Below are 19,187 nucleotides of genomic sequence, written 5' to 3' on the forward strand. Positions count from 1 at the left end.
TTTATCATCTGCAATACTGTTTTATTTATTTTATAGTACAGTACATTGATTATTGCTTTCATTTTATGGAGCAATGGCCTTATTAGATAGTAAAATTCGTGTTAAATTGCTGTTTTAGGGGTTGTTTTTGAAAGCCTGGAATGGATTAATCGTCTTTGAATTACTTTCTATGGGAAAGCGCACCTTGGTTTTTGAATGCTTTGGTTTTTGAACGGACTTCCGGAACGGATTAAGTTTGAGAACCAAGGTACCACTGTATTGATATACTGAAGACTGTATTTAATTTTCATGCTAAACTTTGAGATCTATGTCCATCTGAAGCCCCATTACTTTCTCATAAATTCGAGGCCTAGTCTCTGATGGTTGAGTGATGAGGGACAGGCACCACATACATTTTCCTCTATCCATCTATTGGTATGCAGAATACTATTTCCTTTGGAGTTATCAGATGCTATTTTCACAACCAGTAGTTGTTCACTTATCACACATTTCTTCCATATCTTCTCTCACCTTTGTTTTTTTGGATGGTCTGCTTCATGTCTGGGAAGAATGAGCAGGGATGAGAAATTAGGCACTGGATTGCATTTCCAGAATCCCAGGCCTCTCTGGCGATGGTCAACTGGCTTTGTAAGCTCTGGGTGAGGTTTGTGTGGCTTGTGATGTTTGCTGTTTCGGCAGTCTTGGTGTAGTTTATGCCATTCACCATCCAGGTGAGCATGGCATGGTCCAGTTCGTATCCCACAACAAGGCAAATAAAGAGAGCTTTACTTTGGGTTAGTAGTTTCTCAAGAGGTGGCTTCAGGAGGTAGAGACTGGGAGGTGGGATGCTCCCTTTACATGCTAGAGGGGAACAAAAGACAAAGATGGATTTTTATGATGGTCAGAGTAAAGCACTTGGCAGGAAGATAGAGATAAATGGGGCACTGTGAGGAGAAGAGGAGCTGAGGGGTGAAGGGAGGTCCCAACTTTTTCAACAACACATTCGGAAACTGCACCAAATTCCCCATGGTGTAGGGTTGCCATATGCCTGGAATTTCCCAGACATAGCCAGAATACTGCAGTTGGAAGCAGTGTTGTTTTCGGCGAAAATGCTCAACAACTTTGGGCAAAACAAAAAAAAAAAATCAACAATTTTTGTCTCTGATTTTCACTTTTTGAAATACGGCAGCCCTATCTGGTGAAGCCAATCATTTCCCCATCAGATGGCCTATATTAGTCAAGTCCTCAGAAATGTGATTTATACATTCTATGCCCAACACACTATTGTAGTGCAGGCTGGGATTGTCTACTGATGACACCTGATTGCCTGGCTGTCTGTTTGCCTTAGATCTGACAGGAACCAGGGGAAATGTAGGAGAGCAGGACAGTAGAGCAAATGAGTGAATTTTCTCTCTGGGGAGTGAAATGGACCAAGGAGAGCAAGAGAGGGAGAAAGTGTGTGTGTGTGTGTGTGTGTGAGAGAGAGAGAGAGAGAGAGAGAGAGATTCTGCAGTAGGCTTGGAAAATCACCTGTGCACTTGCTGATGCTGCTTGTCTGGATGCTACTTGTACCAGGTTGCCTTGCCTTGCAGGTATACTTCTGTAGCATGTTCCATTCCTTCAGGGGCACAACCAAGTTGCTCCTGGTATAAAACTGGCCAGCATTCTTCAGAAGGTTTGCAGGCTTGGGGGCCTCTTGAGCCTTCCCACTGGCCTCCCAGATGACTTGGATGTTATCTAGGGAGTTGCCATAGATGGAGCAGACTAAAGTGATGTTACCACTGTTCCCCAGTCCTGTGCTGGGACAGAGTGGGTCAGTGCTGAGAGTCAATGAGAGAGCTGTCGGCACAATCCAGTCTGAAGAGAAAGAGAGGGAATGGCAAATCTATTTTGTAAGACTGTGGTGAGCGTTGGATTCTTCAAAATAACACCAGTGATGCTGGAATAAAACCATCAGTCGTTTGGGAATAGTATGTCCTAACTATATTCTTTTTCTTCCTGCTTTGCCTCTCCCATATTCAGCTTTGTATCTCAATTTTTCCACTATTGCTTCTGTCCATGGTTCAGCCATCAGACCTGCTGTCCCAAGCAAAAGAACTTTGTCTCTTAATTTCTATCCAACTCCAGAAAACTCATTGGCTGCTCTGATAATGGGTGGCTAACTAGGCCTGACTTAAGTGGCAACGCTTAATTTTCATTGTCTAACTGAGGGATTCAGCCCAGAAATTCTGGCAATTTGTTGTGTGGTTTATTGTTCAACATTACCTTTTCTTGAGATGTTCCTGACCACCTTTGTATTTGTTGCCTCATGCACCACCTCACATGTGTTGATCTCCACTTCTTGCCATTGAGAGATGGGCATTTCCAACTGGTTGCTGGAACTGTATGTCCCGTCCGCCATCTTTTGTTCCACAAATGTTACTTTCTTGTTTTGTGGACCAGCCTTCCACTCGATGCTCACATTTGGGGGTCTGTAGTTAGATGCGATGCACTTCAGCGTGATGGTTTTATTTTCTTGGTCTATTGACTGCAGGAGTTCAACAGTAGGTGCTTGAAGCTGGTCTGTGAAGAAACTTCTGTTATAAGTAGCCATCATAAAATGGGAAAGAGTAGCATTGTAGGGTGGGTTAGGAAGACATCAAATTACCTGTATTAAGAAAAAGGGAAGTCCTCAGGAGCATAAGCGAAAGAAATGAAGAAATTCTTCATGAGTGAAACAAAGTGGAACAGCAAACAGGACCTTGTGTGAATTCCTGGCATAGGCGGTAGAAGTGTTGTTGTGTGATAGGTGGGGGAAGCTGACAGAACTGAATTTTGAGCATGCGCAGAAAGTGTGGCAGGGGGTCAAGCATCAGTTGGGTGAACCCAGCAATGCTAGGTGCAGAGCAGAGGTCCTTAGGTCAATGAAGTTAAGAGTTGTGTTGAATGAGGATATATTGTCGTCACAACTGCTTACGCCTAAAGGTTCTCCTGCCTGTGTGCAGAGTTCAGAGGACAAGACAATTCTCTCTGGTATCAACAGTTTGGAGAGACTCACCAAAGCCTGAACTCTGATCCACAGATGCGCCAAGTTTTTCTCAGGTGAATGTGTAAACCTCTCCTCATTGAAAAGCAGAGAAGTGAGGCGAGGTGGTAAGAATGCTCTGCCTGTGGTGTTTTTTGATAGCTGTCTTGCACATGCAAGTCATCACCAGAAACATTTGCACAATGAATATGCCTGGAAATATGCTGTGAGGTTTTGCTGAGAGTGCTGCACACCACATCTACCTGCACGGGCTTTAGGGTTAAGCTTTGCACCATGAGTGAGATTTCAGGAGATATCTAACCAAGGCTTAGTTACATCCTGACTTCAAGTTCATTGTATATTAGGTTGCATCCTGTGAATGTGTACTCTTGGTATGTGATCCTTTGCCCTGGTCCAAGTGGATTACCATCCCACTGTTAGTCTATGCTTTGGTCCTTGTTACTCGTGCACCCCCTCCCAGAGGCGGAGCAAGGTGGGGGTGGGGCTCCCCAGGTGCCATCCCTGACAGGGGTGACAAAATCCTGGCTGGGCTGGATCGCGTCCCCCAGCTGTGCCACCGCGCCAGATTGTGCCCCCCCCCCGGCGCAGACCGCCACACCGAATCGTGCCTTCTGGCCCGGCCACGGTGGTGGAGTGTGCCCCCTGACCTGGCCATGTGGGCCGATTGCGTGATCGCCCTGCACCCTGGGTTGGGAGTCGCGGGGGCAGCGCGCCGTTACCCTGTGCTCCCGTCTGGAGGAGGCAGGCAGGCAGGCAGGCAGGCAGGCAGGCAGGAGAGAGGATGGGAAGCAGGCAGGTGGGCAAAAACAGAGGGGGTGGGAATGGCTGCGACACGCCCCACCCCGTCCCTCCCGGTGGGCGCTGTGCTCGTCGTCCCGTTCCTCCCAATGGGCAGTCCGCCCCACCCTTATAGGCAGTTCACACCGCCCCTGGTGTCAGAGAGGCTTCCTCCGCCACTGCCCCCTCCTCACAGAAATATTCAGATAGCTCAGTTGGTTAGAATGTGGTGCTAATAATACAAAGGTCGCAGGTTTGATCCCTGTAAGAGACAGCTGCATATTCCTGCATGCAGGGGTTGGACTAAATGATCCTCAGGGTCCCTTCCAACTCTAATCAATGATTCTATTATTTGTAGCTGCAACCACTGCAAATTAAGGGCATACAAGCACTCTTGGCCCTGTTGAAGGGAATACAGTGGCTCAGTGTTGATTCTCCTCTTTCCTATGTCTTCAGTGTTCTCCATCTACTCTTCTCTGAATCAAGGCACAGTTGCTTCTTCCTGTATTGCTGAATAGGTGGCTACATCCCAACTGTAGTGTTGCACTGATGTAACACTGGTTGCATTAGTGTACAGTGTGAAATCTGCAATGGCAGAAGAACCCTTGTACCGAATCCCAAACTTCTTACCATACCCTACTTTTCATTCATTCATTCATCATTTTATTTGTATGCCGCCTTTCCATAGTTAAAACAACGCTCAAGGCGGCTTACAACATGACGAGATTTGCACAATTACCAACATAACAAAAGTCATAAACAATAAATAAAACACATCAAAAAAGCACACAACCAAATGGAAAGCAATTTCCACATAAATCATAAAATCTAAAACTAAGAATACAGCATTAATATCAATCACAATTTAAAACGACATAGATAAAAAAATAAAAGCATTTTTTTTAAAAAAACCAAACAATAAAAACAGAGCCCTCCCAGCAGCAGCAGCAGCAGCACTCCTTTTTGGAGCATGTCAGGCCCCACCCCAAGCCAGGTGGATAGTAGCAGGGCAGGGCCCTTCAGGCTCCCAGCAGGTCACTTGTTAGGGCTTTTTAAACAAATATAGCAACTTACAGTATTTAGAGATAAGGGAAAGGAACAAGACCTTTTCCTGTGAACAGGCCTTTCTTAGCTTTGGTGCGTCTATCTCCTAGCTATGACCATGTGTGTGTCCCCCACCCACCCAAGAATGATGTGACCTACTAAAAAATGCAACCTTCTCTAGAGAGGAAAGTGTTAGAAGGTTATCATTCATACAAAGAGCCTGACTGATCTTTGCAACCTCAGCACCCACCTTGGGAGATTCACTTACCAATGGGTACCTTTTCACTCTTAGTGAGTGGCTGGTTGGACGAGGAATGGTGGACCACACAGCTGTAGCTGCCGCCCTTCCCCCCTGCTTCGTCTCTGCCAATTTTAAGGATGCTGTAAGTGGTGTACCCCTTCCCAGCTGGTGTCACTGGTCCGTTGTCATACAGTGTTTCATTCAGGATATTGTTGTCCTTCTTCCATGAGATGCTAATTTCCTCTGGGGAAAACCCATTCACATTGCATACAAGAATCAGGGCCACAGTACTCTGGAGTGAGACGTCAAAGTTGGCTTTCGAAACAGTGATGGAGGGCTCCATGGTTTCTAAATTCAAAAGACGGAGACTATCATTATTAATGAAGTGCCTAGATTTGTGCTAGCAGACTTGCTCAGGACAATTTCTCTCTCTCCCTCTCTCCCTCTCTCTCTCTCTCTCACACACACACACATGGTTTGTGCATGTGAGAGAGACTCATAAACCAATTAAAACAATCCACAATGCAGCTCCTAGACTGGTGACTGAGAGTGGCCACTGGGACCATATAACACTGGTTCTAAAAGATCTGCATTGGCTCCCAGTGCGTTTCTGAGCACAATTCAAAGAGTTGGTGTTGAACTTTAAAGTCCTAAATGGCTTTGGTCCTGTATACCTGAAGGAGTAAAGGTAAAGGACCCCCTGGATGGTTAAGTCCAGTTGAATTTGAGTATGAGGAACGACACTCATCTCGCTTTTCAGGCCGAGGGAGCTGGTATTTGTCCACAGACAGCTTTCTGGGTCATGTGGCCAGCATGACTAAACCGCTTCTGGTGCAACAGAACACCATGACGGAAGCCAGAGTGCATGGAAACTCCGTTTACCTTCCCACCTCAGTGGTACAGTACCTATTATCTACTTGCACTGGTATGCTTTTGAACTGTAGTTGTCTCCACCCCATCATTCAGCCCAGACACTGAGGTCCAGGTTTGAGGACCTTCTGGTGGTTCCCTCATTGCTAGAACTATAATTACAGGGAACCAGGCAGGAATCAGGCCTGCCCTGTGGAACGCCCTCCCATCAGATGTTAAATAACTATATGATTTTTCGTAGGCATCTGAAGGTCTTGTTCCGGGAAGCTTTTAATGTTTGATGCATTGTTTGTTTGTTTTTTGTTTCCATTCACCTCTGTATTGTGTTGGAAGCCACCCAGAGTGTCTGAGGTAACCCAAGTCAGATGGGCAAGGTATAAGAAATAAATTATTATTATTATTATTATTATTATTATTATTATTAGGTGGGTGCCTCACTGATTTCTCACTGCAGGCACCAGAACTATGTGGTTAGGCCACAAACACCAAGAAGAATCACAGCCAATTACTGGCCCTTAAAGGTAATAATGTAGAAAGTTTGTAATCAGAGCAGAAGGAGAACTTGATAGCTGAGTTGAAGTAAATTCAGCCAGACCTAGACATCCATACTTACGTGTTTCTTTCTTGATTGTTAATTGTTTGATGACTTCTTCATAGCAACCTCCAGCCACTTTGCAGGTGAATCTGGTACCCTTTCTCCATTGTTCCAAAGATATCGTGTGGGTGTTTTTAATCTCCTGTTCTCTACTGGCGTCCTTTCCCCTCATGGTCTTCTGACCCATAGTACTGGGCTTGCCATCCACATCCCAAGTAACTTCAATGTTTTCAAGGCCAAAACCAACCACAACACAAGTAACATTGGCTGTCCCTTCAACCACGTCTCTATAGGATGGCTTGATGATGGAGACAGTAGGTTTTAGCAGTGAAGCATAGCAGGCTGGAGAGGAGGGTAAGATACAGAGATTGGGAAAGATTCTTTAAAATCCTTGAATGTGCAAAAAACACACCCACCCAAAATGGGAACGAACACTAGCTGTCCATAGTTACTTGGAAACGAACTCCATTAAATACAGAGGGTCTTGCTTATCAGTAGATATGAAAGGGCTGTTGCATATACAAATATTGGATGTATGTCCTTTTTTTGAGGTAAAATGTGGATAAAACAATGTTTCCCCATTTTTACTTTTTTCATTTGTAAAATCTAGGCATAATTTTATTGGGATTGATTTGACTGTAGAGAGAAACTATCTGTATTCTCTTTGTCTACTTTGCCAATTATATCCATCACCTTTCCCCCCCAATATGGCCGCTGAGACCATATAACACCAGTCCTGAAAGACCTGCATTAACTCCCAGTACATTTCTGAGCACAATTCAAAGTGCTGGTGCCAGATGGACTGGGTATGTATGTATGTATGTATGTATGTATGTATAAATAAATAAATAAATAAATAAATAAATAAAATCTCTCCCTTTTAGTTGACCTGGTCTTAAGCTGTTTATAACATAGCTCTGTTGCATACATCCTGGCAAGCCCCTGGTAATAATGTATAACCTCCACCCACCCATCATTCCCTTATCCTTAAGAGCTGGTAGTTCTTACCCTGGCACTTGCTGGTGTTGTACATTATGATGTCCGGGCTACGACCTGATCGAGCCACTTTACATGTGTAGATGTCCCCTCTGTCCCAGCTCTCTTTGGTGATATTCCGTCGGACAAATCTGGAGTAGCTACTGCTTTTCCCTTGGTCCGGTGCCAGTGACACCTGCACTCTGCCCAGCTCCACTTCTCCATTCCTCAGCCATTCCACATAGGCTTTCCCAGGGCCAAGGCTCTGGAGGAAGCATACCAGGTCTAGGCTGGTCTCTGCGGCCTGCTCACCGCAGCTGGGCGTCAAGATGTTAACTTGGATTGGCTTTCGAGCTTGTAGAGTGCAATCTGAGAGCAGAGAGCAGATTTTTGTTATGTTTGCTGGATTAATTCGTATAAGAAAGCCTACAGAAAACCTATATAAGATGAGGCAAGATAGAAAAACAAACTATGAAAATGCTAACAAGTAAAACATAACTGAAAGTATTAACACAGGGGTGGAGAAGCAGTGGTTCTTCAGATGCTGTTTGACTGCTCTCTGCACCAGTCAGTCTGGCCCAATGGTCAGGATGATGGGGGTAAGAATTCAGCAACCTCTGGAGGAACACAGGTTCTCATCCGTGCTTTAAAACAACATCAGAACACATAATGCCCTCCATACCTCAAGAGTTGGGGTTTAGGTTTCTATTTTAAAAGTGTCCTTCCTTTCAAAAACAGCATGAGAAAAAGAGGAAATCTGGGGAGAAACTCTGTGCGACATTAAGTGCATTCTTTCATATTGTGTGCATCTTCTTAAAAATATTAAATAGCAGCTGCTGGAGCATGGGAAAGTGGGCTAATAGGATTTGCATGTGGTGTGTACACAGAGAGGAGATTAATCATTTCCCTCCAGACCGTGATCCTGACAAAATCACCCCATGCTGAAGCTGCTACTGCGCATGGGAGGGAACATAAGATTGACATCAGTGGTAGCTTCCAATTCATGCCAAATAGCAGCTGGAGAAGGGAGGGGGCACAATTTTCAATTGGATCACATTCCAGGAGGAAGAGGTTACCTGTTTCTTGGAGCCTCCAGTAGCTGATTTTTATATTGTTTTTAAAAAGGATGCACAAAACCATAATCCCTGTATTTAATGTCAAACATCTTCTGGCTCTCAAAGGGGGCAGGTTCATCTTTCAAATGCCCATGCTAATAATGCCAATTGTATGCTTCACATGAGCATTTTATAAAGTTGACTGAAAATGTATTGGGAAGGCTGGAATGTCAGCTTAACGGTGGTTGCTTTCTGTCACATCATGGTTGCCAACATGGCAGAATGTGATAAAGCATGTTGTGACTGAAGGATGTGCTTTTAGCTTTGTTGAACCAGTTCCCTGGAATGCTCTTTCTTGGAAAAGCGTGTTCTCCTTCATGAGAATCATAGAGTTGGAAGAGACCACAAGGGCCATCGAGTCCAACCCCCTGCCAAGCAGGAAACACCATCAGAGCACTCCTGACATATGGTTGTCAAGCCTCTGCTTAAAGACCTCCAAAGAAGGAGACTCCACCACACTACTTGGCAGCAAATTCCACTGTCGAACAGCTCTTACTGTCAGGAAGTTCTTCCTAATGTTTAGGTGGAATCTTCTTTCTTGTAGTTTGGAACCATTGCTCCGTGTCCGCTTCTCTGGAGCAGCAGAAAACAACCTTTCTCCCTCCTCTATGTGACATCCGTTTATATATTTGAACATGGCTATCACATCACCCCTTAACCTCCGCTTCTCTAGGCTAAACATGCCCAGCTCCCTTAGCCGTTCCTCATAAGGCATCGTTTCCAGGCCTTTGACCATTTTGGTTGCCCTCCTCTGGACATGTTCCAGTTTGTCAGTGTCCTTCTTGAACTGTGGTACCCAGAACTGGACACAGTACTCCAGGTGAGGTCTGACCAGAGCAGAATACAGTGGCACTATTACTTCCCTTGATCTAGATGCTATACTCCTATTGATGCAGCCCAGATCTATGATTCTATGGTTCTAAGAGCACATGTTGCGGTGGGAACTAGCCAGACACCCACTGTTGCTGGGCAAAACAGAGTTTGGCCACCATTATCTTTGTGCTGCCTGTTGCTGGGGAGATATAAATGTTGCTATTTCATGATGGACAGCCATAGCTCTTAAATATCCTGTGCACAGCGCTGAGCTTCCTCTTTTCGCTGCGCGGATCGGAACACCCACCCTCCCTCCCTGTTTTCAGGTTGTTCGCTTGACCTTGCTATGCCTGTCATGGGGTCATGTGCTTTGGGGGCAGGGGCCCGGTAGGGATTTTGTCCATTTGGCTGATTGGCTGGTGCCATTTGGCTTTTGCCTACTGCGTAGCAAATCGCCACAACTTGTAATGTTGCGGTTAGGCATTGGTTTTGGAATTGGTCGGTGGAGGGGTATGGATTGGCTGTGCCTGCCCCCCCCCCAAAGTGCTGCTGCTGCAGGGGTTTTCCATTAAAGGAACCCGGGGGTTCGCCATGCTTTTGTCCATGCTCCTGTCAAGGGGCTAGGGTCGTGCAAGAGCCCCTGGGAGCATTTGGGGAGAGGTGAGGCATGGTTCCCAGTCCCGTCTCTCTCCCCAAAATGTTTTTCTCCTTTCTGACTTCATGGGCGTGCGAATGTCAGTCTGTCCCCGTGCGGGGTCAGATAGTCGCAACCAATGCCTAAGCAACCACCCACATTGCTTGTAATTTTAATAAAGTTGTGGCCAAAATTATGCCAAAAACCTTAAACTAAAATTATGTGTCAATTGTGTTTTATTGGGGGGTGTCATGGGGACCTCGACACGCAATGACAGAAGCCCTAACGCTGTTATGCTTTCAGTGTATGTTGAAGCTGTTTCTCCCATGCCTTCCCTAATTAGTGCATTCTATTTCTGCAGCTTTCAGTTTTTGTTGACTTCACATTTCCAACTTTGTTTTATAATCTGTATTAGATTCAGATTTTAAAAATTATGACTTTTTTTAACATGGTGGCCAGTTTTGTTTTTTGTTTTTTTAAAAAATGCTGAGGTGAATTAAAAAACATGGGTACAATTGGCTCAAAAGAATAGCTGACTTTGAGGTGATGGACTATATGGAATTGGCGGAAATGACTGGCAGAATCCGAGACCTGGGAGAAGAGCTGGTGGAAGAAGATTGGAAGAAATTTAAAGACTATTTGCGGAAATATTGTAAAATCAATGAATGTTAAAATGATGTTAGATTGAAAATAAGTGGCATTAGCAACAAAGTCAACAAGAATTATGTAAAAATGGATTGATAATATATGATAATATATAGTTATAATATGTTAAGATTTAGAGTTAAGATAAATGAAAGAAGGTAAGGATTTGCTGATTTGATTATGTAAATGGGAATACAAAAAGGGGAGGTGTGAGGAGGTCAACGAAACAAGCAAATGAGTTTAAAGTTATAAAAAAAGGGATTTGTTTTTAATTTTTCTTTTTATTTTGTAATTTTTCTTTTTTATTTTTTCCCCTCTTTTTTCTTTTTAATGTATTTTTTACTTCTTACATGTTTTCTTTTTACTCTGTAAACTTTTGTTTTTTTGTAAAATCTCAATAAATATCTTATAAAAAAACAAAACAAAAGAATAGCTGACTTTGTTTGTGTGTGGCATTTTTTAAGATTCCACAATCTGCTTTTGCCCCCCACCCGGCCCTGCCATCCCACATCTTACCACTGTAGCGGATGGTTGCTGATGGTCGTACCCCCGTTTCTGGCTTCTGGTTCACAAGGCACTGATAAGATTTTGTTTTAAGTTCTTCTGAATGGACTGTCAGCTGACTGGCACTGTAAAATCTGCTGCCTATTTTTTGCTGTGTTGCTGGGAACGTTTTTGCTTGACTGTTGCTGGGTTGCCACTCAATAGTTGCAAAATTTATCATATTTGCAGCAAGAAGGCAGGCGAAGGTTACATCTGGCTTGTTTTCGTCGGAATCACAGCAAGGCATCAGGGGGAACACCAAAGGAGTTTCATGTGGATCTATAGGAAAGCAAAAAGAGAGGGCAGGTAATGGGGAATACGAAAAGACAGAAATAAATCTATGTTTACACTACAGAAGCTTTTACAAGCTCCAATAGGGTTTTTTCCCCTAATGTTGTTGTTGCTAGTAATCATAGAGAAGTTTTCACATTCTTAGTTTTCAAAGCAGTCTAGCTGTCCGGGACTGGGCAGAGGAGGAATGGTGGAGACCGCCTCCCCATCCTGACCCTTCCAGGGAGGAGGAAGAGGAAGGCAGTATAGATTTACAACAAGGGTTTGCAGGAGGTCACAGCTCAGAGGCAGATGAGGGGGAAAGTTGGGAAATCATGGGAGAAGATGAGCAGTCAGAGCCAGAGCAACACCTGGCTGACATGTTGTCATTAGAAAGCATTCCACACCCTCCATCTCCCAGAAACCGGCGGGCCTTAAAAGTAGGAGAGCAAAGAACTCGAAGACAGAGGGCACATAGTAGCACCTGTTGAAGTGATGAATGAGGAAGTGGGAGAGATGGGGGTTTGGGGTGGAGTTTCACTTGGGACAACGCCATTATCCAAGAGGCTGGGTTCTATAGCCTCTCTCTATAAAGATTGAAATAGAAAAGGACAGTAAGAAACTTTTCCTTGTCTTTATACTTTCTTGGGCAACCAGCTAGGAGCCGCTGACAGCATTCCTGATACTAGCAACAAATCTTATTTTGCCCCATTTAGACAACTTTTCTCAGTCATCATGTGATGCCGTTTCCATCCCCGTAATCCTTCCTCAATCCTCGTCTATATCACTATATTTCCTTTTGTCCAGAACCACAGCACATGGCTTGATTTAACCTGATTTTCAGCTAAGCATTACAGAGGTCACACAAAACATTACCTGGTGGAACAACAATCCATGTGGCACATCAAAACCTTCCTCTGTTAGCTTCATTGCTCCTCTTCCCACTCAGTTCATAACAGAAATGGGATTAATCTATGACCCTCCATAAATTATATGTGCCTCAGTTTACCAGAAAGCCATTTTGCTACAGAACTCTAGTGTGTTGAAGACTACAAGACATTTCCAATACTGTATAGGACTTAGGGTTGTATTTCCTTTTTAAAAAATTATTATTATCCTTAGGCACCAACAGAACACAAAAAAGCTATACATTTACGTCATTTGTTACAAAGATACAAAATTAACAAAAAGAAAATAATCTCTCATATTTTGACAATAAATCTTTTTTAAGTACATCTAACTTCCTGCCCCCCCCATACTTAATTTCATATTTACTAACTTGTTGCATAAACTTGTCCGATCATTTTACAATAAAGTATTATTTCTCCTGTGTCCTTGTTTCTTAATATAGCTACAGATATTATTCAAAGGCAGCGACCGAGTTCATACTACCACAATTGTTCTTAAGATAAACTTTGAAAACGTCCCATTTTGCAATAAATACTTGTTTTGAATTGTCTTTCATATTTTTGGTTAATTTAGCTAGCTCTGCATATTCAACTTATTTCTGTAACCATTTTGACCTTGAAGGGATTTAATCACTTTTACAATTAGTCACTATTAGAATTCTCGCAGCGTCAGTGGCATATAAAAATATTTCTCTTACATTCCTAGGAATGGCTGGTCCTGTAATTCCAATTAAAAAGGCTTCTGGTTTTTTTTTTTTTTTACAAACGAAGCCCTGAGCATTTTTTTGAGTTTTATATACAATGGTACCTTGGATTAAGTACTTAATTCGTTCCGGAGGTCCGTTCTTAACCTGAAACTGTTCTTAACCTGAAGCACCACTTTAGCTAATGGGACCTCCCGTTGCTGCTGCACCGCCGGAGCACGATTTCTGTTCTCACCCTGAAGCAAAGTTCTTAACCTGAAGCACTATTTCTGGCATAGCGGAGTCTGTAACCTGAAGCATATGTAACCTGAAGCGTATGTAACCCGAGGTACCACTGTAGAAGATTTAAATTTTTTTACATAGCCACCACATATGGAAGATTGTACCGATTCCTTCTTTACATCTCCAACAAGTACTAGATACATTTTTAAATACATTTTGGAGAGCTTCCATGGAGTCAGGTACCATCGTTACTACATTTTTTGAAAGTTTTCCCTCAACATGTAACATGCCGTGAATTTCCAATTTACTTTCCATAAATTTTCCCACTCTTTCAGATCTATATTGTACCCAAAATCATGATTAAATGGGCCCAGGATCTAGGGTTGTATTTCTAATATTCACGGGGAGCTGTCTATTAGGCCATTCTTCTCTGTCTCTTAGAGTCTGTTGGTTCATTCTACTGCCCTGCATGAATTGAGAGTGTACCCTAGAACAGAAGTGGGCAGAAGGTACCCTAAATCTTGATCTACCGGCAGATCAGTGAGCAACTTGCAGCAGAATGGCAAAGATTTCTGACTCCCAATTGCATAAGAATAGCAGGAACAAAATACGAATTATATTGTTGAAGGAAATAACGCTTATAGAAACCCGAAAGTAGCTTTTTGTGTGAAAGAACTACAAGCTCTGTTGAGTTCTTATATACAAAAGCAGTTCCTTGGTTCAGAGTTCTTTAATTCTGTATCTTTTGCACCATGCTCTGGTTAGTGCATCTCAGGGACCTAGTGATAATAAGGTAGATCCCACAAGCTTAATATCCACCCACCTGTACTCCAGAAAACATGCACTAGTTCTCTGCTTCTACCCATTCCAGATAAACTGCATTTAAGGAGAGTATGCGCACTATTATCGGTCTTCTGATTACAACCCCTCTGATGAGTCTCTGAGGAGCCCCACAGATTTTAGGAAGCCCACATCAAAGCTACTATTTAAATAAATAATTAAGATTATTTATAGAGTGTGACTGTGGACTGAATTTTGGCAGGAAGAAAACTGGACGCATCCCTGTGTCCCACAGTTGTCACATGCTTTATGTCGCAAAAATCCCTTTTCCTAAAGGGAAGGCCATGCAATTCAAGAGGAGTACACAAACCAATAGCAGCTGTTTCAAGGCCCCACAATCCAGCTTTACAGACTTGGTACGCATACCCCTAAACATTTTGTGAATCTAAGTTTGGCCCCAGTATTTCAATATGAGTAGGAAAACGAGAGTACCCCTAAACATTTTTTAAGAAAAAAAGCACTGGCTGCCCCCCCAAAAGTAACTCTTGCACCCGTTCGACTCCAGATTTCTCATGCTGTTCCCCCTCCCCCTCCTCCTCTGCCCCACTCATTTTCCCAGAGTCTGGCTGAGTTGTTGGGGTTTTCCTGCATGTGTGTTTTAATGGAGCTGTTCAAATATTGCCCTCCCTTCTAATCTACCCCTCCTTTCTTGGTGTGCCCATTCCCTCCCCCTCCCCTTTGCCCTTGACGAAAGGAAGGTTCTGTGGCAGGGGCTGGTTGTGACCACATGAGTACTACTAGACATTTTTCAAAGTTCCTTCTCTTTCCCTGCCCCACTCTTTTGCTTTACCTGGGTCTTGTGAGAGAAGGAAGCAGGGTGGAGGGAGAAAGAGGGGGGCAAAGGCTCGCTTTGCTTAGCTGAGAGGTGTTTGTGGTCAGCTGGGCAGTGATCAAAGGTAAACAAGAAAGAGACAATGTTGGAGCCAGAGGGAGGAAGGAAGAGACAGAGGAAAGGAAGGAAGGGAAGAGGAAAGAGAGTGGGTGAGATGAATCTAATTGTTCTTCTTGGGACATCTTGCTGGCACTGGTGTGGAAGAAGAAGAAGAGCTTGGATTTGATATCCCGCTTTATCACTACCCAAAAGAGTCTCAAAGCAGTTAACATTCTCCTTTCCCTTCCTCTCCCACAACAAACACTTTGTGAGGTGAGTGGGGCTGAGAGACTTCAAAGAAGTGTGACTAGCCCAAGGTCACCCAACAGCTGCATGTGGAGGATCGGAGACGCGAACCCGGTTCACCAGATTACAAGTCTACCACTCTTAACCATAGACGAGCCATAGACTCGTAATCTGGTGAACCGGGTTCATGTCTCCGCTCCTCCACATGCAGCTGCTGGGTGACCTTGGACTAGTCACACTTCTCTGAAGTCTCTCAGCCCCACTCACCTCACAGAGTGTTTGTTGTGGGAGAGGAAGGGAAAGAAGATTGTTAGCCACTTTGAGACTCCTTCAGGTAGTGATAAAGCGGGATATCAAATCCAAACTCTTCTAACCACCTCTAGGAATTGTCTTCTTATGTACTACAAGATGGAGACTGGGTCAACATAACTTGTCAGCCCCACAGACCTACAACTTCACTTTCATGGCTCCTCTATTCAAAATGGAACCCTCACCAAATCAAAAAAGAAAGCCTTCCCCAAGAGTGGCTAAGATGACAATATGGTCCTTTGGCTTCCCGCCCTGCAAGGTCTACCATTTCTCATTTCATTTGCCTTTCAACAGCATCTTCACATTCTATTGCTTTCCACCCTAAACATAGTTTCGTAGTGACTAAGGAGTCTCCCTCTAAAGTAAGCACTAACAACCTTCCAATATCTAATGCGGGAAGCACACCTGCCGTCTTGAAATCTAGTTAGCTCTTTCAAAATAATTTCATCAATAAACTGTCCATTACTGCCTCTGGTTGAAATAGTGTCTTGGGATTCAGTCATAATTACATCATAATTACTGTATAGGTAGCAACTACAGCAACAGTAATAATTTACAAGCAAGAAGCTGTGTCAGTGAAGAATATATCTTTATTGCAGTATTACATAGCAATCATGATATAAATGAGAAACATTCTAGTCGGTACATATTGTGCAATGATTCCTTGTCTGTTGAAAGTTAAAAGTGCAAAAAAGAAAGAAAAAGGAAAAAAAAGAAAGTTAAAAGTGCAATATTCACATACAACTATGTATACAACTATAGCTGAAATAAAACATGACTACCAAAGAGATGCTGGAAAACACACATATACACTCAGAAAAGTGAAGCAAAATTGCACCATAGCTCTAAAATGTAAACAGTGGGTCTAAATCTAGTTCAAGCCAATGAGTATCCTGAGGTCATGATGCAAAGCAAGACGGAAAGGCTTGCATCCTTCCTTCTTCTCCAAAAGTGGACAAAGAAGTCAAGTCCTTTATTATTGGTATGTTGCTGGTGAATAGAGAAGTCGCTGTCTGTTGCCAGAAGACCCTTCACGCTGCTATTTCACCTGGAATTGGGAAAGAAGAACTAATTTCGCTACTGAAGAAGTGCATCATGCAAGGACCTACCCTTTTGCAGCCTCTCATCCTGTGTAATGTGGACTACGCCCAACCCCTACCCCAATGATGTCAGAGAATGCTGGGCTCATGAAATAAAGGGTGAGAGGAAAGAGCAATAGTGGGAGTGGGGGAGATGGGGAAGAAGCTGAGATGTAGTGGAGAAGAGCAGCTGAGGAATGAAGGTTGGGAGAGAAGCCATGGTGGAAGAGAACGGAGAGGGAAGTGGACAGGCAACAAAGTAGAGAACAAGTGAGCACCAGCTACTGACTGAAGTTTGACTTGCCGAATGGTTTCACAAAATGGCGCCTGTCCTTGGAGCTTGTTCTGGCCTGCTCTTGTGAAGCCTGCTGGCCCTCTTGCCCTCCCAGTTCCACTTAGTATAAGAGAATGGCTATCACCTGTTTCACTTTAGTACACTGCCTTCCATTTGTTTTTACCTTTATGACGGTCACAGTGGCACTGTAGAACAGGCTCACGAGAAAAAGGATGATGAAAGTGGAAAGGATGGATGAGATGTTTTGGAACTCCTCATCGTCGACGTCCACGATCCCATCTAGGTAAACTTTGGACAATACACGGAAGTCAGCACTTTCTGGATGGTGATTTCTTATTGCAGCTAAATGACACAGAGAGCAAGAGAATGTTGCACAAACAAGGTGAGGGCTGAGGACCTTGGGGGAAAATGGGAAAGAGATGATTTGGGAGGCAGGAAAGTTCTGTTTTTAGGTAGTGATTTTCAAGCAAGTGACAAATCATTGCTTAGTGGTGCCTCAGGCACACCAGAATTCTGCATTTGCGGTATGAATGAGGGGTGCAAATTAAAGATCTACCTACATATCTATCTATGTAAATTCACAGGAATGAAGGTTACAGGTGATTGCATGCTGCTAGGGGGGGCAAAATGGCAAAGCAACTAAAGTGAGCTCCTGCCCAAAGAGTTGAATTCATGCTTCTTGGAGCCATCGATTATTTTTTTTTAAATGAGATCTGCATAGAAATGCCTACTTAATGAATGGGGAATGAGCTGTCACAAACGAACCCTGTTAAGCCCTCATGAATTTGATAATAACTTTCTCATTTTGGGGATATCCCTGTGTGGGAGTTTATGTCTCATTCATTACTTTTATGTGTCACTCATTAGATGATTGTTTTCTACAATTATTGTGAGTTATTTTAGCATTTTATTTTATTTTTCACCTTCCAGGCACACACACAGCTTAGACTGAGGCCCCACCCTGGCAGCAGTATTTTAGCATTTCATGTAGCAGTTCTAAGCCTACAAAGGACTTTACAATTAGTATCTCATTTATTATCACAACTCTGGGTCAGTCATGATGTGAAATAAAGTGGTTTGCCCAAAGATGCTCAATGAGATTGGGACTGAGGACTAAACTTAGATCTTCTGGGCTACCAGCTTGTCATATTTTATGTGTATTCACACATGAATGTCCACGTGTGTGTGTGTGTGTGTGTGTGTGTGTGTGTGTGTGTGTGAGAGAGAGAGAGAGAGAGAGAGAGAGAGAGAGAGAGCCAAGATCATTTCATTTTATGGATTTCCTTTGGATTCACCCCTGGTTACAAACATATGTAATGCAAACAGTGGTTGATTATATGTCATCTAAATCTTGGAGAGAGGTGGTAAAAATGGTATTACACACCTGTAAGGTTATATCATATTACAAAATCTGGAAGTAACAATTGTTGGAGGAAATGTGGAGTGATGGGAACGTACAGATATGTGGTGGGATTGTAGTTAATGAATTCTGGAAACAGATTGGTATAGAAATATCAGGAATTGTGGATAGGAAGGTGGAAATATCTCAATTAATCGTTCTTATTAGTCTCAGTAGCACCAAGTTAGAAACAAAAGAGGAATGTAAATGGGTAAAATTGATGGTAATTGCAGCTAGACAGGTTATAGTGAGTGATTGGAATAATGCAGAATGGCTAGGGGTGAACCAATGGAGGGAAAAATTGAAAAATATTATAATCTTAGAATATCTAACTGTGAAGATACATAAAATGAAAGGGTTTAAGGTCAGTGAGAAGGAGGAGGATTGGTTTGAGAAGATATTGAATTATTTGGGCAGGTTTGAACAACTTGGGGCAATTAAAATGTTAAAAGTTAAATAAACCTTGTGGAGGGAGGAGTGTTAAGTTAAATAAAATTGTTAATATAGCTGATTTGAATATGTTATCATTGATTATGTATATCCAGTGTATCAGCTGCCTGGGGGGTTTCACTGTTTGTTTTCACTGTTTGTGTTTTGGTTGTTGGTAAAAATAAAATAAAAAAATAAAATTGGAGAGTGGTGACTACTTATACCAAATACGAAAGGAAATTGAGTATAAATATAACCCATTCATTGAGCCTCTCCAATGTGGTAACTGGGTTGCAACTCAACAATATAAAAGGTGGAAGACCTCCCACCTTGCTGTGGAATGGCTCAAGAATGGGATT

The 19,187-nt window shown here is 43.1% G+C and overlaps 1 protein-coding gene and 1 long non-coding RNA gene across 4 annotated transcripts in view; both read right to left on the reverse strand.

The window, feature by feature from the left end:
- Nucleotides 1-19,187, reverse strand: part of LOC309355683 (uncharacterized protein) — a 282,572-nt gene that overhangs the window by 7,098 nt on the left and 256,287 nt on the right. For 2 of the 3 annotated variants that reach the window (XM_081886700.1, XM_081886702.1), the window contains 7 exons: nucleotides 11,230-11,535; nucleotides 7,540-7,875; nucleotides 6,550-6,873; nucleotides 5,094-5,414; nucleotides 2,245-2,541; nucleotides 1,510-1,836; nucleotides 511-840 (listed from right to left, as the gene is read on the reverse strand). In XM_081886700.1, coding sequence (XP_081742826.1) covers nucleotides 511-840; nucleotides 1,510-1,836; nucleotides 2,245-2,541; nucleotides 5,094-5,414; nucleotides 6,550-6,873; nucleotides 7,540-7,875; nucleotides 11,230-11,535 — 2,241 coding nt within the window. Of the gene's footprint in view, nucleotides 1-510; nucleotides 841-1,509; nucleotides 1,837-2,244; nucleotides 2,542-5,093; nucleotides 5,415-6,549; nucleotides 6,874-7,539; nucleotides 7,876-11,229; nucleotides 11,536-13,762; nucleotides 13,848-16,031; nucleotides 16,049-19,187 lie in introns of those variants that run through there. The other variant, XM_081886701.1, reaches the window with a different exon arrangement.
- On the reverse strand, nucleotides 16,199-17,761 carry LOC309354665. The gene is made up of 2 exons (XR_014162371.1): nucleotides 17,164-17,761; nucleotides 16,199-16,674 (listed from the first exon to the last, which is right to left on the reverse strand). It is a non-coding gene; the product is annotated as an uncharacterized lncRNA (long non-coding RNA).

The sequence above is a fragment of the Podarcis melisellensis genome (genome assembly GCF_964234715.1).
Source record: "Podarcis melisellensis genome assembly, chromosome: 13".
Classification (NCBI taxonomy): Eukaryota; Metazoa; Chordata; class Lepidosauria; order Squamata; family Lacertidae; genus Podarcis; species Podarcis melisellensis.